Here is a 25,743-nt window from a genome sequence, read left to right as displayed (position 1 = left end):
AGATTTATATGCATATTTGTTTAGCCTCCAATTGATGGTATAATATTTTTGGCTTGAAAGCTTTATTTAAAAAAGACCTCTGACCGTATAGCAGAGGTCACTAATAGGCAGACCGGGCTCCAAGTCCGGACCCAGACGCTGTCCTATGCGGACCTGGACTTATAACCAATAAACTATGGAGAATTATTTAATTTTGATGGGGTGGTCCTATTTTAATCGGCATAACTTTTCTAGCCTTTACAGTGCTGCTTTAGCGGACCGGGAAACTCACAGACCAATCGCATGTTTTGTACATATCACAGGGGATGCTACTCAGCCAATCAGATCTGTGCGTTACGATGAGCGCTGAGACTCGAGTGAGTGACGCACACACAGGGGGACAAGGTGAGAAACAGCAGTGGGAGAAGAAAGTGAGTCAGAGGGAGGTTATTTCACACGGTGCACTCTAAAAAGAGAAAACTGACAATAAATATTGTTGAAATATGACTGAATTATACTTTATTTGATTTGATATTCAGTTGTTGACTGTGTAAGATGTTGATATACCTACTAGGCTACTTCAGTAAACAGTATATGGCACTGAATCATGATGCAAGTTGGACATTATGATGTTCCGGACCTTTTCTTGGGGAAATTTTCTTGGACCTTATTGAATTGTAATTAAAGACACATGCTGTACAGCATAGAGCGCTAGATACTCGCTTTCTGTTCTAGACATGTGAAGCCTAAAGGCCTTTTTTCAAAGCGAACGCAATATATTTGTGCAATAATTTGATCACGTGTGCAACTGATAATATCCTGCACACCAATCACACTTTACTCATGCTCTCTTTTTTTTTGCCAGAAACGGGATTTGCATTCTTCTTTCTCATGGATGCTGTTAGCATGTCCAATATCAGCTCAAATGGAGCTCAATCTGAGTCACAAATTTTAAGGCTCTCATAAACTTAAGCTCCTGAATGTGGTGGTGAAACTCTCCGTGCTCCTTTCCAATCTGGAAAAGGAAGCAATGTATATCTCTGTCACATTAAAACGCTCGGCCTGTTTGTACGTTTTTGTCGTGGCGTGATAAGGTTTGGTACTCTCTGCTGTATTTTCTTACTTTGTTTTCTTTGTTCTGTCTGAGATACGGTGGCCGTTTCACTTGGTGGTTCAGCCTCGGAATCTTTCTTTTTGAAAGACCCTGTTTGTAGCCTTGATGGAGGAATTCCTTATGAATGAGAAGAGAGCCGTTTTACACTGATTTGCACTGAAATTGTCAGCTAGCATTCCGTCAGTTCTAAATATGATGTTCTATTTTTGCAAATAGTTGGTCATATTTAAAATAACGTTTGGTTAAATGTCTACATATTGTTAAAAAGATGTCCATGGCCCCCGAGCAGTACCCACAGGTTAAAACCCACTGGCCTACACTATTGTAGGTAGCTTAAATACATAACCAGCTTTCATTGTTTTCTAATTAGGACCACCTCGGTTCATCTGAAATACTGTAGGGTTATATGGTTCACAGCACTGCAACAAATGAGCTATAAATATTTATTGCTCTTTTTACTGGGAGCTTACTTTAGAAACCAGAAAACCAAAAAGAGCACAGAATCAGATATCATTAACACAGCAAAACAGGATATTGGCCTTTATTTGGCTCAGTACTGCTGCTGGTAACAGTGAAGAGGCTTATAAAGCGTTCATTAAATGTACTGTGGTTTGGCATTTTTGTTAATAGAACACATTTATCCAGTGGCAAGTAAGAATACAGAGTTGCAAGCCTTTGGTCTTTGGGATAAACCCTATCTCTGTCTTATCTAGACTACAGTTCTGATAGATACAACTGACAGACCTAAACAATGCTATTGTAGGGAAGCTCCCAGGATCATGATGGGGCCAAGCCCATCTGGATGACTGCAGTCCTAGGATTTATTACACAGGAAAATTTGGGGAGTAACTGGGGGGGGTTGAAGTCTTACCGACTAGCTAGTGTAAGCACTACATGCTATAGCAATCGTTAATTAGAATTAGCGTTGCTGGTGATGAGTCGTCATTTCCGCTGTACCGTACCATACACGAGTACTCGTGCCTAATTTGGTCACCCGCCTACTATTGTGTCAAGTTTACCAAACGGGAATGTACAGGCTGAGCTGGAAACAGTGTAGACCACTGATTGGTCAAACGCAATAGCCACAAAATTGTCACGCGTCATCACTCAGGTCAGACAACCAACATTTCTGAAACTACTAGCCAGCCAGAGTGGCTGTTAGTCTAACATAAAACCAAATGCAATAAAAGGTACCGGTATGCAAAAGTTTGAGCACCCCTGGTCGAAAGACAGTTTCTAAGTAAGTTCTAAACACACTCTACAGAGAACACACTTCTGCACATTTTAATGCACATTTATATGCACTTAAGTAATCAGATGATGGAGAAACTCCAGGTCTACATGAGTCAGACACTAATCGGATTTCTGTTTTGCAATCAGCCAAAAAACGCACAGAAGAAGACGTGATGTATACATAACGTAAAACTCAAACTTCACGCAGCTTTTTTTTAAACATTGCGGCACTTTACCTGAAAATATGAACATACATCATCCAGAAGATGAAAAATATTTAAATTCATTTTGTAAAGCACGTAGTTGGTTTCAGCGTCCCACCAAAAGTGTTTTGCTGCCTCTCACGGCAACGCTGCTCGCTTCTTTCTGGTCTGTTTCGCACATGCGCAGACTGAGACGAAGCGAAAGAAATCAGAGTAAGAGTTTACATGCACTGAGGAATCTGATTACTGAGCCAAAATCCAGCTCCCATTTCTTAATTGGATTTCTAGACCTCACTCTGCTCTAAGAAATCAGTTTGCTGTTTACATGACCATTTGAATAATCCGATAACTGCAGAAATCTGATTATGATTGGATTATTGAGTGCATGTAAACACACTCATTGCTGCTGCTATTGTCTGTGTACACTGTTAATGCAGTGACCACCACACAACCTCCAGAGAACCCCTCTCCTTTTACGGTTCAATTATGTGGTGGAAAACCGCCCCCGGTACTACACCCAGGTAAGAATACTTCAGATTAGTATCTGTGATGTGCTGTACGGCACTGCCTTTTGAAAAAAACGCACCAAAATTAGCAGCAGATTACCTGAATACTAATGTAAGTGATAGTAACAGGCCTAATTTTATGGACATTTATACGTCTTTTTCTAAGGTGACTTCTTTAGTTTTTATCTTTTTTTCAGGTCAGTGTTAATTGTATTTAAGGGCACGTCTGAAGAGGCCCAACAGAGCACAAGATCCAGAATAATTATGGATAATTTGAAGATGTATGTATGGAATTATAAACAGCTCAGAAGTCCAGCTAGTATGGTCTGTCGTTCTGTTTGGCTTTTCTCAGTTTATGATTTATTCCTTTGACAAACAGTAAAAGGACGGCCCTCACTGTCCCCCAGACTGTTTAATCAGCGGTGTGGCTCGGCCTGCTGATGAGAGAGAGGAGGAACATTCACAAACACCAGATTGAAAGAGGTGGAGTGTCTGTTAGAGAGAATGGAGAGGGGAGAGAAATATGGCGGTGGTATCACGAGTGTTTAGACCTGCTGCTGAAGGATGGAGGAAAACAGTGAAATGAATAGGGAAAATGAATGGAAAGAGAAGGGAGCAGCGCTGAATGCTGGGAAATGGGCTTGTAATTGTTCTAATGACACCTTTCAGCAAAGATAAAGTGCAAATGAAGCAGAAGAGAGTGAAGATATTAGACAGCAGCCAGACTGATTATTATACTGTATCTTATTCTGTTTTTAACAGCACAAACCACAAAAGGAGTTTCACATTCTGTAATGTAAAGAAAATGTGAAGCTGTAAAATAGATGATAAACTAATCCCCCCCCGTGATACACAGTACTGAGACCACCCTTCATTTATTTAATTTGCAATCCACAGCCAGTAAGTACAATATATTTGTTTTTCAGTCTCAGGAAAACAGCAGAAAACACAGTTCAAGTTCAGTCTCAGAAGTTGGTTTTGCATTTTCTGCTTCTTCATTCAGTGGTGTTGAGGTCTGGACTCTGGGGTGGTCAGTCCATTGTTCAGCTTCTTTGTTTGATGTGTCCGTCTCCTTTTCTCAGTGAGGTCTTCTTGACAGCTACACATCCTTTCAGACCCACAGCGCTGAGTCGTCTTCTCACAGTGGAAGGATGGACAGAAACACCTGTGGATGTTTTCAGATCTGAAGCAGCTTGATTTTCTCCTCTCTCTCAAAGATGAACGCTTTAAGTGCTGTTTATCTGATGGGGGCAGTGTTGGTGTCTACCAGCTCTTCCAGGTGGTTGTTAGGAGTCACATTTTCTCTGTAGCTTTGCTTTGGGGTCCGGCAACAAAATCTCCTGGTTTTTTTTTCACTTCAGCTTCGTCTGCTCAGAAATGTCTCCTTAAAAATCAGTAACTTCTACTTGATGGCTGTTTTGACTGAAAGTGAAATAAGTAAAGGGGTCTGGCTGTGAATAGTGATGTATTAATAGACTTTGTTCATGCTGAGGTGTTCAGAGTTTGTTTAGTTGATGGACTGAACATCATCAAAATGCCACGACAAAAACACCTGAAGTAACAGATGACCTTCAGCTGAACCGCCTCGTCCTGTCTAGCAGCTGTGTGTCACAGCAGCACAGCTGTCAAACAGCTTCTCACACCGTGTGTTTGCCACAGGGGAACACTGGGCGCTGATTGGCTGTGAAATTCCCACATGACCAGAGTGGAAAGGTCACATGATGAAGCTGAGTGGACGAGTGAGTGATGAGATGTTTCTGAGGGGAGCTGAGTGAGGGGGCTAAACACTGTAACTGCTATAGGGAGGTTAGTCACACACACACACACACACACACACACACACACACACACAGAGTACACTACCTTTTAACAGACTGGAATCGGTTATATTTCATTAGAAATTTATTTTGGATATGCATTTTATGAGAACTTCACTCTGAATATTAGTTTTATTATAACTTTATTCTGGACGTTCATTTATTTAAAATTCATTCTGGATATTAATTTATTAGATATTCGTTGTAAATATTCATGTATTAGATATTCATTCAAGATATTCATTTATTAGATATTTGTTCTAAATATTGATTTATTAAAAATTCATTCTGCATATTGATTTATTTGAAATTTATTTGGGATATTCATTTATTAGAAATTCATTCTGGATATTAATTTATTAAATATTTGTTATAAATATTCATTTATTAGAAATTCATCCTGGATATTCATTTATTAGATGTTCATTCTAAATATTAATTTATTCATTCTGGATATTCATTTATTAGATATTCATTCTAAATATTAATTTATTAGAAATTTATCCTGGATATTCATTTATGAGATATTCATTCTAAATATTTATTTATTAGATATTCATTATAAGTATTCATTTATCAGAAATTTAGTCTGGATATTCATTTATTAGATATTCATGCTGGATATTCATTTATTAGAAATTCATTCTGGATATTCATTTATTAGACTTCAATTCTAGATTTAATTAGATCTTCATTCTTATTCATTTTTTAGAAAATCATTTGGGATATTAATTTATTAGATATTCATTCTGGATAGTGCAGATACAGACACAATGCAAACACACATGTACACAACTCTCACCATGCTGAATGTCTTTCATATCCAAATGCAGACTGGACATCAAAATCCCGACAGCCTGAGATCGCTTATTACTCAACAACTTCACCACCTGAGAGAGAGAGAGAGGGAGAGAGAGAGAGAGAGAGAGAGAGAGAGAGAGACAGATATTTTATTGCTTTTATTACTGTGGAGTTGTTAATCAAAACAATTTGTTCTATGTTAAATCTAATATTCATCATTCCAGAGTGCAGTCGGACCCAGAATATATTATAACCCGAGACACAACAGGCTACATAAACACGCTGTATAAATATAATATTCTGTTTTGACAGGCTGGTGATATTTAATAGCACGCTGAGTTTAGCCTAATAAGGCCGTTGCGGCTCTGGCTCCTTTTTTTAGATGCAGAACCTTCACTTTTCTCTCTCTGATGTTAAACATTCACATTAAAGTCCAGAATATGGAAAGGCCAGCCAGGCACACTGGTGTAATTATGCAAATGATATAGCTGTCCAGAAAGATTATCCTGATGTTGGACTAGCGGAGGGTCGACATGCTCTACAAATCACAACGTATGTATGAGACTCCAGAGTGCTGACTGATCTCCTTACGAGATTAGATTTATGTAAGCAGAGTAAAAATAACCGCGCTGATAGTGTCACTCGTGGGTAATAAGTTCTGATTTTCAGAGCAGTTTTCATACTTTTCTCACAGTGACGAAGCCAAAACTCCACTGTAACGTACATCAAAGCAGAAAACTTAGCTGGAAAGCAAAACTTTTTAAGGTCTTTAAGATCCTCTCTTAAAGTGATAGTTCAGCGAAAAGTCTAACTGACACACTTTCTCCTCTTACACTAAACGTAGTCAATGGTTGCTATAGGTCCCCAGATGGTTGCTAAAAGTGTTGCCAGGTGGTTGCTAAGGTGTTACTAGATGGCTGCTATGGTATCCCAGTTGGTTGCTAGGTGGTTGCTATAGTATGCCAGATGGTTGCTAAGGGTGTTGACAGGTGGTTGCTAAGCTTGGTGATTGCTTTGGTATCCCAGCTGGTTGCTAGAGTGTTACTATGCAGTTGCTATGGTAAATCATGTGGTTATTAAGGTATTGCTAGAAGGCCGCTGTAGTATCCTAAGTGGTTGCTATGGTGTTGCTAGGTATGTTGTCCCAGTTGTGTGATAGGTGGTTGCTTTGGTATTCCAGGTGGTTGCTAGAGTGTTACTATGCAGTTGCTATGGTAACTGAGATGGTTATTAAGGTATTGCTAAAAGGCTGCTATGGTATCCTAAGTGGTTGCTATGGTGTTGCTAGGTGGTTGCTATGTTGTCCCAGTTGGGTCATAGGTGGTTGCTTTGGTATCCCACATGGTTGCTAGGTGCTTGCTAAAATATTCCAGGTGTTTGCTATGAAGTTGCTAGGTGGTTGCTATAGTATCCCAGATGGTTGCTAGAGGTGTTGACAGGTGGTTGCTAAGGTGTTGCTTGGTGATTGTTATGGTATCTGAGGTGGTTGCCAAGGTGTTGATAGGTGATTGCTTTGGTATCCCTGGTGGTTGCTAGAGTGTTACTATGCAGTTGCTATGGTAATTTAAGTGGTTATTACGGTATTGCTAGAAGGCTGCTATGGTATCCTAAGTGGTTGCTATGGTGTTTCTAGGTGGTTGCTATGTTGTCCCAGTTGGGTGATAGGTGGTTGCTTTGGTAACCCCCATGGTTGTTAAGTTGTTGTTAGGTGGTTGAAAACGTATCTCAAATGGTTGCTAAGCTGTTGCTAGGTGCTTGCTAAAATATTCCTGATGTTTGCTATGAAGTTGCTAGGTGGTTGCTATAGTATCCCAGATGGTTGCTAAAGGTGTTGCCAGGTAGTTCCAAGGATGTTGCTTGGTGGTTGTTATGGTATCCCATGTGGTTGCAAAGTGTTACTACAGGGTTGCTATGGTAATTCAAGTGGTTATTAAGGTATTGCTAGAAGGCTGCTATGATATCCTAAGTGGTTGCTATAGTGTTGCTGGGTGGTTGCTATGTTGTCAGATTTGAGTGACAGGTGGTTGCTATGTTATCCCAAGTGGTTACTTAGGATAGGTGTTGTTAGGTGGTTAAGAATGTATCTCAAATGGTTGCTAGGGTGTTGCAAGGTGGTTGCTATGGTACCCCACATGGTTAATAGAGTGTTGCTAATGGACTTGTGTCATCGTGATGTAAGGTTGGTGCCCCACCATTCATTTCCATGGGGAAAAACATCATTTAATAAGCATTGTACAAAAATGTATGTCCAAGCTAAATGCTGTATCAGTTCGGACAAGCAGACAAAAATATGGCAAAATAATGATAATAAAAATAATAAAGATAAGAAGAAAAAAAAAACAGAAGAAGAAGAAAAATATATGGCAAATCACTAATAACATATTAAATGTTGGTTTTTGGCTGGAATGCCCCTCAATCTGAACTGGAATATCACCCTTTACTACACTAAGGATATGTCAAGTTAAAGGGGGGAGAATCTAGAACAGAAGATAGTTCTGATTTGTTTGTTTGTTGAGGACACTGTGTATACAACGACTTGGCTACTAAGGCCACAATGACAGTAGAGATCATCCAGCATCAACCCCCTGAGTTCTTAACCCACATCCAAGTTCTCTGACCACACTGAGTAAATGTGCTTACAGGATTCAAATAACCAACATGGAATATATGCATATTACCAGTGTGCTTATCCAACACACACACAGTGTGGCATGACCACATAACCACACTAGGCTGGCTGGAGTCTCTGGGTAAGCCAGTGGTCTGAGGTCTGAGGGTTTTTAACTTAACACAGGCCGAGAGAAAGCGAGAGAGAGAATGAATAAATAAAATACCTTGGACTCATAACACCCACAAATTCTTACAAGCAACAATAGTTGTACATTCTTCCTAATGACACATTGTGAGGATCGCACAAATTCCTGTAGCTCAGTTACTCAGTTTTACCTGCCTGCTTCTCTTCTAAAAGAATGAACAACATCCTCCTCCAGTTCATTTCACACATTTTTCACCACTCAGCCATTCAGACCCCCGCCGTCCTGGTGACGCCCAAAATGCGTAAACACAACCAACATTTCTTTGCCTCATTCTGAGTCTGCGGCCATGAACGAACATGTTCGCTGAGTCATCGCACGCACAGTCCACCCCCCCAATCCCCCAAACAGAGAAGTCCCTAACGAAGCAGCAGCCACATCGTTAATCTGCTCCTGGCTGGCTCGCCACATTGCAAAAGAGAAGCACAGAGTTCGGAAATGAATGTTATGTGTGTGCTGCGCTGCTGACTCCTGCTAATTCATGAGCTTCTCTATTTGTGGCGAATGAATGGACGCTCGCCAACGCTAAATAAAAGGCATGTTCCCCGCAACACTGCAACAGATTTCAGTGGAGGAGCTTTTATTAGACTTGCAGAACTCTTGCATAACTCTTCAGTATGTATGCTAGCATCCAAGTGTCAGACTGTGTACTGTTCAGGTGAATTTGATCCCTGGTGATGCTACAGCCTATCATAGCCGGGACTCCAAGAGAGCACAATTGGCCTCGCTCCCTGGGTGAGAAGGATGGCCCTTCCCCCGCAATGCTAGCCAGCCCAGGAATCTGTTAGCTGACATAACAGAACTGGTGGTTAGTGTTCTCCTCCAAGCGTGTTCAGCTGTCCAATGACGTTGCGTCAGCGGCAGTTCGAATAGATGCGGTGATGCTTCACAGGTATCGGAGGGAGCCTGTGCTAGCTAAGTTAATTAGCTAGACGTCTACCATTACCGATGTAAAAAAGATTAAGAACATTGTGACAGTGCCCCCTGCTGTTTATCAGAGTGCCGCCGCTCTGTAGTTTCAGTTTCCATTCCCCAAACGCTTTAGTCGGCCTACAAGTAACAACCCGCCCTAATGTTATTCCTCCTAACAAACAGCCACACGGTCAGCTCTGTCTCCTCATTATTCACCACCATCACTGTAATATTTTATCTGACGAGTTTTCATCAACATCAACACACAAAGGTAATAACAAGCGTCGGAGATCATGTCTGAAATGCCTGGGATTTTTAAAACGAAGAAAATCTCACAACTGAAACCATTTTGCAATTTAGATAAATTTAACATCATTATGCTGGTTACAGTGAACTTTCCTGCCTGTTTCCTAACAATAATAAAAACAGAAGGTTAAAACAGAAGTTAGGACACTGTTGGGGTTTACCCTAAAGTTAGGACATTATTTAGGAGACAGGGAAGATCACAAACTTTTCCACTGATGGCAAATACGTGGAAATGGTGGTCAGCTTTTGCCCCTTGGATCAATTATTAATAACAGAGGATCCAGCAGTCAAGAAATACAACACAGATTGGCACTAAGCAGAACAAGGATGGAGGAACTAGAAAAGATTAAATGCAGTGATCTGTCTCTTCAAACAAAGATCAGAACTGTCCAGGCTGTGGTCTTCTCTGTGGTTCTTTATGGATGTGAAAGCTGGACAGTAAACAAGCGAGACAGGAAAAGTATGGATGCCTTTGAACTTCTGTGCTGGTGAAGATCTTTGAGAGTTCCTTGGATGTCAAAGAAAACAAACAAATGGATCCTTGAACAAATCAGACCTCACCTCTCGCACGAAACCCAGACAACCAAACTGAAGCTCTTATTTTGGACATAGAAGAATTCCTTGGAAAAGACTATTATGCTTAGAAGACTTGAAGGTAAAGGAAGAAGAGGATGACCAGCTACAAGATGGGCGGATACAGTCAGAGCAGTCATAAACCAGCCATTCAGAAGCCTGAAGACCCAAACAGACGACAGGATATTCTGGAGAAACAGTATCTATACAGTGGGCAGGAGTCGGAATGCTGACCTGTGCTGACCTTAAGTGAAGCCAAGTATTATGTTGCATAATATCTTGCAGTAAATCACACATGTGGAAGTATATGGACAGAAAGCATATCATCGCTGTTGGAACAAAACAATGTATGTCCATTTTTTATGTTTTTTCAGAAGTTACAGCTTCTTACTTATTTGGCTGTTTGTTCCAATAGCAACAATATGCACTTGCTGGCCACTTTATTAGGGACCCCTACCTTGTAGCTTCACTTTGTTCTGTTCAGTTAGGTTATGTTCAGACTGCAGGCAAATTTGGTTTGTTTCTCCGCACTGTTATTTGCAAGTGACATCACCAAACGATCTGCATGGGTTGCTGTGGTAATGATGTGGGCTTCAGTAACTTCGTAGCTACGTTGGTGATGCTACATTCCATTTATTTATTTATTAATTTAATTTTTTTTTTTTTATTTTTTTATTTTTACCCGATTTTCTCCCCAATTTAGTCTCTCCAAATCCACCCGCTAGTTAGGACTCCCCCAATCACACGATACTATCAACGCTAGGAGGGTGAAGGCTAACACAGGCTTCCTCTGAGACCTGTGAAGCCAACCACCGCTTCTTTTCGAACTGCCGCTCACGCAACGTCACTGGACAGCCGAACGCGCTCAGAGGAAAGCGCCAACCGCCAGATCTGTTACGTCAGCTAACAGACGCCTGCGCTGACTAGCATCGCGCTGAGTGATGGGGGGAGAAGGAGGGGCCATCCTACCCACCCAGAGAGAGCGAGGCCAATTGTGCTCTCTCGGACTCCCAGCTACGGATGGCTGTAGCATCACCAGGGATCGAACTCGCGAACTCCTGATGATAGGGCCAACGCTTAGACGGTTGCGCCACTCGGGAGCTACATTCCATTTATAAAGACGCCATACACGTAGTCAGCATAGCTTTACCAATAAGAGTCCCTGGGCTAGACTCCTAATGCTACATTGGCCTACCTTTGACTAAATTCTTAGTTGCTCTGGCTGAAAGCGTCTGCCAAATGCCATAAATATAAAATATGAAAATCTCAAATACGTAACATGGGGACAAGAGTGGAAAACATGCAGAAAGACAACAAGCGGATAGACCAGCAATGGACTAAAAGCACAGTACTGAGGATGGACAAGAAATAAAGAAAACAAAAAACAAACACATAATAAAGTATTTCACCTCTCAAACATTTATATATATATATATATATATATATATATATAAACCGCACAAACACAAATTTCTCCCACAGTTGTACGGCCTCCTAAGCGCAAAACACTTTACATTTCCCTCCATCTTTGCAGTTCAGTATAAACTATTAACTACAGCGGTAAGCATACAAAAATTGTGTAGTATCAAATAAACTGTAACAATAATATTAATATTTTTCATGGCATTGGTTATAACTAGATGAAGTGTTCAATAAACAATTCCCACTGACAGTTTAAGGCTGAATTACTTGACCCGTTTGTCTGTTTGTCTATTTGTTGGCGATTATTAATCTCACCTGTTTGGCCTTTGACTTGGTAATGGTGTCAGAAATGGGCTTCTTCTTTTCTTTCACTGCACTTTTGGCAAACAGCTCCACAAACTCCTCAAAATCCACATGTGGCTCCTCCACCTTCTCCCACACCAGCAGAGTGTTTGGCTCTCTGTAGGCAGAGGAGAGAGATCTTCTCGTTGAGTTATCAAAGAAACACTTCGCCCTAATATGCCAGTGTTTCTTATTCCTTGTTCAAAATGTCAGTATAGATGTATCCTGATAAAACAAAGACCTAGTCTAATGGTGGATGCTAACATGTTGCTACATTCAATGCTATGATTTTATTAAGTCTGTTAAGGATTGGAGACCCCTGATTGCTTTGAATATTGCAAAATTCATTGTAAATAAAAAAAGTGGATTCTTCATTCTGTGGTAAAATACACTGCTTAGTATTTCACACTGTAGAACATAAATAATTGTAGCCCTGTGTGAGGAGACACTGTTAACACTGTAGTACCTACACAGCTAAATGCACTGTCTATAAGCATAATCAATACTTGAAATTCAGTACTATGAAAAGGTGAGAGGCTATCCTTTATTTAATTTCCATTACCATTATTTAATTTCCAGTCAAAACAGCCATGGAATCATTCATTTTTCAGCATCAGGGGAAAAAGCATATATTTAACAGGAAGTTACACAGAAGCCTCAACAACTAAATCTAATATCATTTTTTTTGTATTTTTAAGTGTTGCATCTTTGTCTTTATTACAGCTTCCATCCTTTTCCGGAGACTTGCTTTCAGTTTTGCAAAGAAATTTGTAGAGATATTTTTCACTCCTCTAAAGATCAGTCTTAGAAGTTGGTTGCACTTTGTGCTTATCACGATCCACGTAATCCCAAATACAAATTGTACTCATAAGTTCCTAAACCGTCCTCCACATACAGGGATGCAGGAAGGTGTTTTAGGTTGGCGGTGCTGAAATTTTAAGCAGCATGTTTGTGATGTGAACGGTGACATTTGCCTTTTTTCCCATTTGGATTTTGTTAATAATTTACATCAAACAGAGAAAATGTGTACTTAATGGCTGTTTTGACTGGAAATGAAACAAATGAAGGGTGTTCTCTGACTTTTGCACAGTACTGTAAGAACACACACACACACACACACACACACACATCATATACAGTTGATGAGCCAAATGATTACTTTTTGGCATGCAGCTGTATTCTGGTCCAGTACAGAGGCTTCATGGGCCGTGGAGGCTCTATGACTGCCTTCAAAGGGGTGGCTTCCTGAACCATGCCCAGCGACGTCAAACCCAGAGGGGGCGGAGGGGGACCTGCTGGACCTGGAGGTGGAGGTGGCGGTCCGAAACCCGGAGGGGGAGGAGGAGGTGGTGGTCCTAATCCTGGAGGAGGAGGAGGAGGTGGTGGTGGTCCTAATCCTGGAGGAGGAGGAGGAGGTGCAAAGCCTGGAGGAGGAGGAGGTGGAGGTGGGGGTCCAAACCCTGGAGGAGGGGGAGGTGGGCACAGACTATGCCCGGGTAAAGGTGGTGGTGGTGGTGGGGGTGGTACTGACACCCCTGGTGCCAATGGTGGGGGAGGAGGAGGAGGAGGAGGAGGGGGAGGGGGAGGGGGCGGGCCTGAGGATACACCTGAACCAGTCAGTGCAGGTGGAGGAGGCGGGGGAGCAGAAAGGGGCGGGGCTTGTGGTAGCGCAGGCTGATCCCGTTGTAGCCTTTGGCAAGTGCATACATAGGATTGTGTCATTGGTGAAGTGGCACCATCAGTCATAGTCCGTGATTGGTTGGATAAAGGCACTGCGGAATGAAAGGCCTCCTTGACCGGAGAAGTTTGGACCGATTTCGCCTCTCGCGGAGACTTCTGTCCGTTAGCCTTATAGAACACATGTCCGAGGTTGAGGCTCAACCCATTTTCTGTCTTTGCTGCCACTCTCTCCTCTGAGGTACATGAAGGTTCGAGATCTTTCTCCAGCTGGCTTATCTTCTCTTGTAACTCCTTGATCGTCCGCTCCAGTTGCTTGATTGATGCGGAATTCCCATCTGAAACAGCCCCGGATCCTGGAGTGGATTCATTCTACGGGAAATAAAGAGGGTGGAACAGAAGACTGATAAAGAAACAACGGAAGAGAAACAGAACAGATCTTTAAAACCAAACAGGACGTCAGCGTCTCCACACGTCCTCAACACTTTTCCAATCACACAGTGCTGTTTTTACTCAGAATACAACTAAGAATGTAGTTATTGGTATTTCGCTATGTGATTTGAATTTAATGGCATAATTAGGTAATCAAAAACATTTGATTTGCATTGTGTATTGACTGGTTAAAGTCAGCAGTTATGACTTTTAACTTTTTGTTTCAGTGTCACAAAAATGTTTATGGCGGTTTCTACAAAATAAGAAAATAACTTGTCAATTTCAAATCATAATACATTATATCTTCTCCACTAATATATTTTCTAGTATCAAATCCACACTTTTGACAGAATTTCTCCACTTATTTTAAAGACCTACAAGGGAGAAACAATTTATTTAAAAGCACTGCTTATTGATAACTTTGACTATGAAGTGTTTAGGAAAAATTAACTGTTTAAGGCCGAGATGCAAAATAAGTGGCTATTTCTGCTACTTAACCCCTTTTCACTGAAGTTATAAAATGCAATTCCCACCTGTTTGGAGGTCCCTCTGATGAACCAATTTTCAGTAACGTTGATGGAATATTGTTTATATATATCCATAGTAAAAAGTGTTTTTAACATGTTTAAATGCTGTTTTTCTTTGGGGCAGTTTTAAAATAAAGCTACAGTCCTCTGTTTTATCTCAGCACGGCCGTCTTTATGGAGAGGTGTGACTTGTTTTCACGGCTGGGGGTTCTCACCCCTCCCCTTCTGCCCATCATTGCTCACTAGCAGCTCAACACAACACATCAGTCCCAACGCTTCTTTGACCACTCAGAGAACCCTTTGCATGCTTAAATGTTTCTTTGCATGGTGAAATGGTTCTTCAGATTGATGGAAAATGTGTTGTATGTCCACTCTTAAAAAAGATGGTTCTTCAAGGGTTCGTTAAAAAAAACGGTTCCATATAGAACCATGAACACTCAAAGAACCATTGCATAATTATAGGGTTCTCTGCATCATGAAAGCGCTCTTTAGATTGATGGAGAATATGATGTAGGTGGTTCTATATAGAAAATGTTTGAAAACGGTTGTAAACAGCACCAAAAAGGGTTCCATTATTGTTATAAGCCAAGAAACCGTTTTGGTACTATATAGAACTCTTTTTGCTATGAGTGTATAGAACCTTTTTGAAAAGCATTCTATATAGCACCAAAAAGGGTTCTTCTATTGTTGCATGCTTGACATGTTGCATGCTTGACCCACATTCTCCATCAGTTCCCCACGCAAAAAAAAAGTTTCTTTGAGTGTTCATGGTTCTATACAGAACCATTGCCTTAACTAAGGAACCCTTGAAGAACCAACTTTTTTAAGAGTGCAGGGTTAAGAAAGATAACAAACTAAAAAGTTCCACTGAGTTGTTAGGGTTAAGGTTCTTCTATACAAGTAAGGGTTTTCAATGTCAACAACAGAAGAACCCTTTTTGGTGCTATATAGAAACATAAACATATTCTCTACCAACTCTCAATAAAAAGAACCATTTAAGGTTCTTTAAGTGTTCATACTTCTATACAGAATCATTGCCTTTACTAAAGAACTCAGCGTGTTTAAGAGTGGAGGGTTAAGAAAGATAAAAACCAGTTCCACTGTGTTGTTAAAGTTAAGGTTCTTCTCCATGACTATGATAGTACAGTGTGTACAGCATGTGTGAGAAGGTGGGCTGGAGAACGTGCTTTCCAATAACACAGGCCAGGCATGCATGTGGTGTCCCGCAAGCCAGTAAAAGCAGTTTGGCTGATGGGGGGAAAAAATCTTCCCCTGCTTTCCGGATAATGGGGAGAGGGCGAACACGGAGGAATAAAAGGCACGGCCACAATCAGCACGTAAAACTAAACACGCACACACACGGTCCAGCAGTGTGGGTCACAGAAGTCCAGAGAGTCTAGACGCCAGAAGTTGTTGTGTCTCCGAGGGGCTCCTGAAAGGCGGGCCGCGGAGTCTGGGGAAGTCGGGGGATCGGGCCAATTCCGAACCGCCGCACAGCCTCAAACGGCTTCAAAGCCCCTCGTTTGAGGAGTGGTGGGGACGTTTAGGGAAAACATCCCACTCCCGAAGTCTGGCTCTACCCACAAGCTTGATAGTGCTATCGTTCTAAATAGCGTTTAGCCAAACAGGACCGGCGTTTGAGGACAAAGTCGGGGAGAATCCCTCTCAGATACGGCTCAGAGTTCCCAATCTGCCCTGCATACTGCAGTACACTCACCAACTCATTACCAAGACCTCATCAGAGTGTTTTTATCCTGATGAATTCAGGTTTGAAAGACTTTTAAATTTTATGTTTTTTTTTTAAAAGCAACTGTATATTGTGGCTTCACAAGATTACTGTGGTGTGTCTGTACATTTATAGTAATGCACTTAAAAAAGATGGTTCAAGGGTTCTTAGGTAAAGGCAATGGTTCTATTTAGAACCATGACCATTTCATGGGGAAATAGTTCTTCAGGTTGATGGATAGTGTGTTATATATGGTTCTATATAGCACTAAGTTCTACTATCATTACAATGTCAAGCTGTTCAAGCATTAAAGCATAAAATGGTTCTATATACAACTCATGGTTCTAAGCAGAACCATTGTCGTTACTAAAGACCACTTCAAGAACCATCTTTTTGTAAGTGTGAAAGCTCTAACTGAAACAGTAATCTTCTGTTTTTTTACAGAACAGCTGTAAAAGTAATGCAGATTGGTACCCAGTAATTTACTGTAAATTTACAACAATATTAATTAACATGATTTATTCACCATGTTTTGCCCTGTATGTGTTTAACTTTGCTTTTAATTTGCCCAAAAATGACTCACATCTGGCAAAATTAATAAACAATACAGTTTTTGCCAACACACAAGTTATTAAAATATTTCAGCCTTTTTTAACTCCGCTTGAGCCTTTTGGCTGTTATATCCCATAATGCCGTGCAGTACAGCTCAATATCATCTTCACAGTAATTTGCAGTGTTACTACAGAAAATATCTTAAGATGAATGTAAGTATGTAAGATGACAATAGTGTTAAATATTGTGAAATCAAGACTGGTCATCATGCGCAACAACTCAGCAAATCCTCTCCATATGAATTATAAACAAAGTGACAGCAAAAAAATCTGCCCAAAAGGGTCAGAGCAAATTAATGCTGCACTGCCCTCATGAATAAACTTGTAATGTGCTTGAGCCACCAGCAGAGGGCAGTGCTGTTCTACAGCTTGAACCCCAGTGACAGATGAACTCAATTTCAATACTGATTTTAATTAAAATAAAGAGCAAATAAAATACTAAAAAAAGAAAATTCAAAGTTATATACGTATTTAGGGGCCAGACGCATGTTTATACGGCCAAAAGTATAACTGTACACAAAAGAAACACACACCTCAGATGTACTGGACGCTGGGGGCCACAGGGTCTGTAATCTTCCGGGTGTTCTTGCCTCAGGGTGACCCAGTGGAGCCCAAGTGTACAACTGCTCCTTCTGAGAGACAGAGAGAGAGAGAGAGAGAGAGTGAGAGAGAGAGAGAGATAATGAACAAAACAAGAAATAAGCAATCAATTTGAGAAACAATACTATAGAAACAATAATCAAACTCACTACTTACATCACATGATCAGACTGAGAACACCCTCAGAGAAACAGGATTAGGAGAGATTGTTACTGTACAAAGGAAACGGCGCCCTCTGCTGGTGGTAACATTTGAATTTTCCCTTTGCCTCAGTACAATGAACACATTTTGATCACCTCATTTTCTATTGAGTTTAATGTTGTTAATGTAGCAACTTGTTTTGTCTTTTGAGACCCCTGAGACTCTTTGCTGTATATATGCAATGATTTGCAAACAAAACTACTGTTTATCTAGAACCATGTCTTTGCTAACATGTCTGTGAAGCATGCATTTGCCAATACACTGTGTTAAGGTATCTAGAACTGTGTCATTGCTAACTTAACTGCATCTAGGTGTTTAGAACTGTCTGCTTGCAAACATAATCTTTATGTTTATTAATAGAAGCTGCTGATCAGTCACGCGTATAATGGCATCTATGATGTGATATAATGTAATCTAGAACCATGTCTTTGGTAACACAACAGTTTAAGGGAATCCAGCGGCTCAGCTGGAGTCTCCGGAGGAAATACCCGAGTACCCTCGGTAACAAACTGGCTGTCTTGTTGTTTATCTTCAACATGATCACATTTTTAATAAGCCCAGATGTGTCTAATACGAAAAAAAGTTTTTTGGAGCTGAGTGACAGCAGAAAACGTTGCGACAGTAAGGGTTCATTTACTGCAGTGCGGCAGTGTTTAAGAAAACTTCTTACATAGCCAAACGGAGACGGTCTGACCAACAAAAGACTAAATGCTGAGGAAAGGTATGTGACAATCGCCTGTATACTGTTCTTTTAAAAAGTAAAATGAGTGAAAATGGTATGTTGTTTCTCACTGGCTCATCACAAATACCTTAATGACAAACTAAACAACTCATGAATCTCCATGATCTAACATAATTAACCACAGCAGGCTCACTAATGTCAAAGCTGTTTCATACCTGAAAAAGGACTTCAGCAGGCAGCATCATAGCTAGAGCTTTTAGAATGGGGCCATGTTTTATTGGGGTGGCACACTGCTAAAAAAATGTAATTAATAAAAATTAATTAATAAAAAAATCATTAAATAATGTGTTGCTTTTTTTCTGTATACATAACTAATATATATATCTGTCCTTCATTTCCACATGAATGAAATATTACATCAATATCACTATTGCCCAAGAGCAAAACTGTGTTGATGTGATGTGTTTCAGTCATTTGAAATGATACAAAATTAAATGCATCACTTTTTTTCAGTGCACAATGTTAACTTTAAGAAAAAATATTACATAAAGGCAGGTCACAGAAGTTATTCACTTAGGCTTCCGGTTTACGAGCAGCCTAGCCACTTCTTATTTGCCCGCTATATCAAAAAGAGGACTGTTAAACAGCAGAGGGCGCCCGCGAGTGAGTCCTCAATGAATGGGAGTAAATGGAGCTCAACGGCTAAAAACGAAAAGTTAAAATAGTTTCTAATCACTCGCCCAGAACGTTTCTTTAATTTTAGAAAGTAGAAGGATGTATTTCACTAAAAAACAAAGAAATCCTACCTATATATTTACTTTTTCTACAGCAAACGGGTTTAGGGCAGCAGAAGGCGGGCATTACTGCTACTGAGTGCTGACTGGTTGGCGAGTAGAGCAGCTCATTGGCTGTTCGCGCTCACTGACGTTATGGACGTACATGAAGTGCCGTTTTAAACTCCTATGACTCGAGTTTAAAAGCTCTTAAAAATATAACAGCAGTGTTAAAATGTTTTATGTTGCTCTGTGTTCAGGAAATGATTATTATTATTCTTTTACATTGAAAATGTTTAAACATTTATAAATTATGATTTTGCTCAAATGCTCCATATCAACCCATTCATTTTGGACTCACTCAGGAGCGCCCTCTAGTGTTTGAGAAACCCAGAAGACATTGCAGAGCGGTAATTCTCATCTCTACAGGTTCTCTGGTTATACCTGAGGGTAATGATTAGAAAGATCGCCAGGCAGCTCTGTGTAAGCTAACCTACAACACATGCATGTATTCAGCTGTAGAGAGTTAGCATGATAAACAATTCATGTGTTTTTTTAGGTCTCCAGACTATCAAAAAATCAATCTCGATACAATCTGGATACATTAAAAATCAGATTTGGGCTGGCAGTCTGAACAAGACCTTAGATGCAGGTTGAAACTAAACTCTGCAAGTTTAGTTTAATCTTGATTTAAGAATCTTACAGCATCTGTTATCTTAAGTTAATAAATCTTAACTCACTCGATCGAAGTCGACAAACAACTGGCATGTCTGTCACCTAGCAACTGACTGTTTGCGCACAGCTGAAACGTAAACATGTAAACAAAGTAATCAAGCTAGTTAGCCAGGCAGCTAACGTTAGCTACCGTTACTGATGTACAAAATTGGTCAAATAAAACTAAAGCGCAATAAACCGAAGGTTAAGAATATTGTGGCAGCGCTTTGTGCTGTTTATCAGTGTCGCTGGTCTCCAGTTTCAGTTTCATTTCCCAAACGCTTTAGCCGAGTGCGCTAACGTTATTCCTCCTAATGAACATGTTCAGCTCTGTCTTCTCATTATTCACCACCATCACTGTAATATTTCATCATCAACATTAACAATAACACACGAAGGTGATAAGAGGGGACGGTGGAGATCGAGTCTGCAGTGTCTGGGCTTTTAAAACACTGTTAGAAAAAAATCTCAGTTATCTGTGTAGATAAATGTAGTTACCATCATCATGCTGGTTATAGTGAACCGTGCTACCTGTCACTGCATAAAACAATAGAAACAGACAGTTAAAACAGAAGTTAAGACAGCTGTGGGGTTTATCTTAAAGTTAGGACAGTATTTAGGAGATTTAGTCTAGTTAGGATTGTGTAAAACTGTTTTCTTATCTGGAGTTAAAGGATAAGATTATAAACTTAAGAACTAGCTTCTGTCCTAAATTCGGTCCTGTCATAGTGACTAAACAGTTAAGATTTCAGACTTAAGAAGTTTCTGTAATATGGCCTCAGATCTCCAGAAGGAGGGTTGGTGACCACGTCTATATCCAGTATTTGTGAGCAATGTTAGCCTAGCATCTCCTTTTAAAAACTAAAGACGTAAACAGCAGATACCAATCATGTCTTGGCGGACCCCAGATAGCGAGCATATATCGGTCCGCTGTCTTGATAAGGTCGGCTCCCCGCTGACAGTTTGCCACTGCTGGACCACCCTCAGACCACCCAGATTACTGTCCTGCATACAAGCTCTAACTAGTTTGTAATCTCCCCAAACAGATTTTTATTTTCTAAAAAGGCTCTAAAAGGCTAAGACAAAGATCACAAACAACAGAGAGAAAAATTAATGACTAGGCCTGATATAAAATGAGTTTCTAAAAACTTCTGTTGCTGATGCTGAGCTAGATTCCAATTATTTACTACACTAATTTACAAAGTATAACTACAGAAGGAAGGAATGAAAACATTGGACTGTGAGTGGAAAATGAACGATGATAAGTGGAATTTTGTCTATTACACCAGTGGGCCGCCCGGAAAACACAGAGCAAAACGCCAGTGGACCGCCAGCTTTGCCTTCAGCGGGCCAACAGTGGTCCAAGTTCTATGGGAAGGTGGTATAAATGGAAGATTAATCATCATGTTAACATTTGAATCTGATCACTTTCACAATCCAAATCTGAGACTGACCCCGGCTCAGATAACGTCCAGGTCTTTCTCAGCGTGCATGTATGAAGAGAACGGAGTGTGACAGGCTGAACACAGGTCCGACCCCCTGACTCTGTCTGACAGAATGGGGTCTGTGACTGCCTTGAATTAGCTCCGCCTCATCCATCATCAGTCAGCGCGCGGAAGAGTCATCAGCAAAGAATAGCCTGGATTTTATTAGCATTTAAACGTGTTCTGTTAGATTGTGTTTGGAAGATGCTGTTTGATGGGGAAAGTAGTTTATTTTCTGCGTCCACTGTCACACTGGACAGTGCCTTGGTCTCCTCTTGACTAAAAGCTGTTGACAGGTGAGCGCTTATATAAAATGTGGCCAGAGTACTAACTTATATACAAGAGAGAACTTTTTATCTGTGTGCATCATTGACTGGTTCCCCTAGACTGAATTTACTAGTTTTAAAAGCTGTGATATAAAGGTTTTAAAGATTTAATGTAACACAGACAAAAAAATCGTAGTCATCAATTGCTGAATATTATGACGCCGTTTTAGGGCCACTGTTAATAAAAATAAAAACAGCAGACTTCGAGAATAAAGTCGTAATATTTCGAGAAAAAAAGTTGTAATATTTTGAGAAAAAAGTTGTAATATTTCGAGGATAAAGTGGGCTAACTGTAGGGGGGCTGCCATAACGCGTTGGGGTCTCGGTTGCTGTACTGGCGCCAGAGTCCCACTCACTCCTGTCTGCTTGTGGATCGATCATTTTGATTATCATTCTCACTGTCTGTGAAACTTCACGCCCTCTTTGAACGGTGCGGAGATGTAGCCCCGACAGCCGTGTAGACGACCCTGCCTGAGATTCTCCTTCAACAAAACAGACAGACGGTTTCATCCGAGTCCGTTGATATGAAAGTATAACTCAACGCCCCTCATTTTATTGCAGCTTTTCCTGGTATTAATGCCACTTTAATGTCGTAATTCTACAACTTTTTTTCTCAAAATATTACTACTTTTCCTCGAAATAGTAAGACTTGGATGGAAACAACTGCAAGGACAGTTCTAGATATGCAACCGTTCTGTTAGCACAGATAGTTCTAGATACAAAGACACAATTAGAAAAGTGGTGGTGTAATTGTAATGTTTCTAGCATGGAAGCCACTGTAAAGACAGTTCAGTTCTAGATACACAACCGTTCTGTTAGCAAAGTCCATTCTAGATAAGTTATAAAAGCCGTGGTGTAACTGTGACATTTCTAGCATGTAAACAACTGCAATGCCAGTTCAGTTCTAGATACACAGACAGTTATGTTAGCAAAGACAGTTCTAGATATAAAAACAGTTATAAAAGGTGGTGGTGTAATTGATGGAAATAACTGCCAAGACAGTTCTAGATACACAGACACAGTTCTGTTAGCAAAGAGAGTTCTAAATACAAATACACAATTATGAAAAAATTATGAAAAGTGTAAAAGACAACCCTGAGCTGATGCGCTGTATGATAAACATCTGTAATAATGTAATAGAATAATACAATAATTGAATGTTCTTCAGGGAACAGTCACTCTCTCAGACAATGGACAGATTCTCTGATGGATGAATAGAGCCTATAGTTCTGCTGTGTTGCTCTGGGTGGTGAAACAACACACACGCACACGCACACGCACACGCACACGCACACACACACGCACACACACACACACACACACACACACGGACGGTGAAATCGTACAGTGTGCTTTATCTTGTGCTGAGAGACCCTCAGGACAGAACTCACATTATGCCACAGCTTCTATAAATAAACAGAAAAACTACTGGCAAAACTACAGTTCTAGATATCCTATTAGCAACAAATTGGTTACTGATACACATAGTAGTACTGTTTGGAGGATCAACGTTCTAAATCATAGCAAAGCATTCTGCTAGCAGGCACAGTTCTAGATTCACAGTTGATTAACAGTTTTTTGGTAAAGACAGTTCTAGGTACATAGACACATTTCTGTTAGCACATGAAACAAGTATATTAGCAAAGAACGTTCTAGATGCACAGACACAATAAGTTAGCATATACTTACTTCTAGACACAAAAAGTTATGTAGTGAAGTAAGTAGTGAAGTTATGGTTCTAGATGTACAAGAATTGCCACACAGCAAAAATGTAAAATAAATAGCCATAATAATCAGTAGGAAACTACAACATGGTGTGTGTGTGTGTGTGTGTGTGTGTGTGTGTGAGTGAGAGAGTGAGAGAGAGAGAGAGAGAGAGAGAGAGAGAGAGAGAGAGAGAGAGAGAGAGAGATTTTGTGATTTTGACTGGAGTTTCCCTTTGATAATGCGAGGATATGAGAGGAGAATAAAGAATGAGAGAGGTGAGCAGACGATGATGCTGAGTAAAAGGCCAGTGTCACTGTTATATAACAGTGTTAGCAGATGATCCACACACACACAGATGTGACCAGCATGTGTGTGTGTGTGTGTGTGTGTGTGTGTGCGTGTGTGTGTGTGTTTGTGTGTGTGTGTGTGTTAGTAATCAGTGCTAAATGATCATCTGTTCAGGCACAAATCTACTCTGACTGACTGAGCACGGGACAGAGTGAGAGAAATACACAGAGAGAGACAGAGAGAGAGAGAGAGAGAGAGAGAGAAAGAGAGAGAGAGAGAGAGAGAGAGAAAGAGATGCTGCAAAAGTCACATGGTCCAGCCAAATACAGAAACATTATATTATCACTAATAATCTGTTACCATGGAAACCACAACGCCCATCCAGCTGTGTTCTGTCACATGATGGGGAGATATTCAGCTGTCAATCAAAATATTCCTCATGCATCAATGCAACAAAGCTGCTTATAAACAACTATGAGCAAAATAACTCAGCTAGCGCACCTTTAGGCATGTGGCGATAAAAAAAAAATTCTGTCATGTTTTTCTTTTTCTCTAGATTTTTCTTTTGTTTTCTGGCCGGCCTGTAGACCTCTGGTACTCTAAATAGCACACTGAGTATGAACGTATAGCAGTGTGAGCATTACTCAGAGCTGTGAAGCACTGTGTGCTGAATGTCACAATATTCCTTACTATTAAACATTCCTCATTCCTCAAAGACATGGTTCTAGATTACATTATATCACATTATAGGTGCCATTATATGTGTGACTGATCAGCAGCTTCTATTAATAAACAGAGGGTTATGTTAGCAAGCAGAAAGTTCTAGACACATAGATGCAGTTACGTTAGCAAAGACGCAGTTCTAGATACACTAACTCAGGTATGCTGGCAAAGACATGCTTCACAGACAAGTAAGTTAGCAAAGACGCAGTTCTAGATACAAGAACACAGGTGTGTTAGCAAAGACATGCTTCACAGACAAGTAAGTTAGCAAAGACGCAGTTCTAGATACACTAACACAGGTGTGTTAGCAAAGACATGCTTCACAGACAAGTTAGCAAAGACAGTTCTAGATACACTAACAGGTATGTTAGCAAAGACATGCTTCACAGACAAGTAAGTCAGCAAAGACACAGTTCTAGATACACTAACACAGGTATGTTAGCAAAGACATGCTTCACAGACAAGTTAGCAAAGACAGTTCTAGATACACTAACACAGGTATGTTAGCAAAGACATGCTTCACAGACAAGTTAGCAAAGACAGTTCTAGATACACTAACAGGTATGTTAGCAAAGACATGCTTGACAGACAAGTAAGTCAGCAAAGACAGTTCTAGATACACTAACACAGGTATGTTAGCAAAGACATGCTTCACAGACAAGTAAGTCAGCAAAGACGCAGTTCTAGATACACTAACACATCAAAGACATGGTTCACAGACCTGGTTCTAGATCACAATATCCCTTATTTTTGACCAAAATAATTTGCATTGTTGAATTATATCGCTGTGCAAAGGTCAGAAACTACCCTTCACTGATGAATTTCAGTCACAGCAGCCTCTAAAGCTGCACTATGTAAAATTTTTCATGCTACGTCGTTTGTCTTTACGTATTTACGTCACACACGCAGACAAGAAGGTCCAGCTCGATGTTTAGGTCTCAAATGCAAAATCAACATTATACTGATGAAGATATGATGATATCAGATTCATCTGCTTGGGGAAGGGGTCTGAAGCACAACCCACAATACAAAATGTTCTTATGTATGCTGTGCGCAATTACACATTTCCACCAGAGAGGTCTCCAAATCCCCCAAACGTACATAGTGTAAAAACAGCAAATTATGCAATAATCTAAACAACTATTTTCTGCAGTAATCAAACACATTCAGTGATGCTGAGGTTTGGATTCTGGGGTGGTCAGTCCATTGTTCAGCTTCTTTGTTTGATGTGTCCGTCTCCTTTTCTTAGTG

The 25,743-nt window shown here is 40.4% G+C and overlaps 1 protein-coding gene across 1 annotated transcript in view; it reads right to left on the bottom strand.

Annotated features, from left to right (window-relative positions):
* Window positions 1-25,743, bottom strand: part of LOC118824174 (formin-2) — a 77,046-nt gene that overhangs the window by 33,787 nt on the left and 17,516 nt on the right. The window contains 4 exon segments of the mRNA XM_036594154.1: window positions 5,655-5,742; window positions 11,995-12,139; window positions 13,181-14,070; window positions 17,528-17,626. Of these exon segments, the coding sequence (XP_036450047.1) occupies window positions 5,655-5,742; window positions 11,995-12,139; window positions 13,181-14,070; window positions 17,528-17,626 (1,222 nt within the window).

Source organism: Colossoma macropomum, unplaced genomic scaffold (assembly GCF_904425465.1).
Source record: "Colossoma macropomum unplaced genomic scaffold, Colossoma_macropomum, whole genome shotgun sequence".
NCBI lineage: Eukaryota > Metazoa > Chordata > Actinopteri > Characiformes > Serrasalmidae > Colossoma > Colossoma macropomum.
The sequence above is the reverse complement of the archived record's forward strand: the minus strand, read 5'-3'. Positions and strand labels throughout refer to the sequence as shown.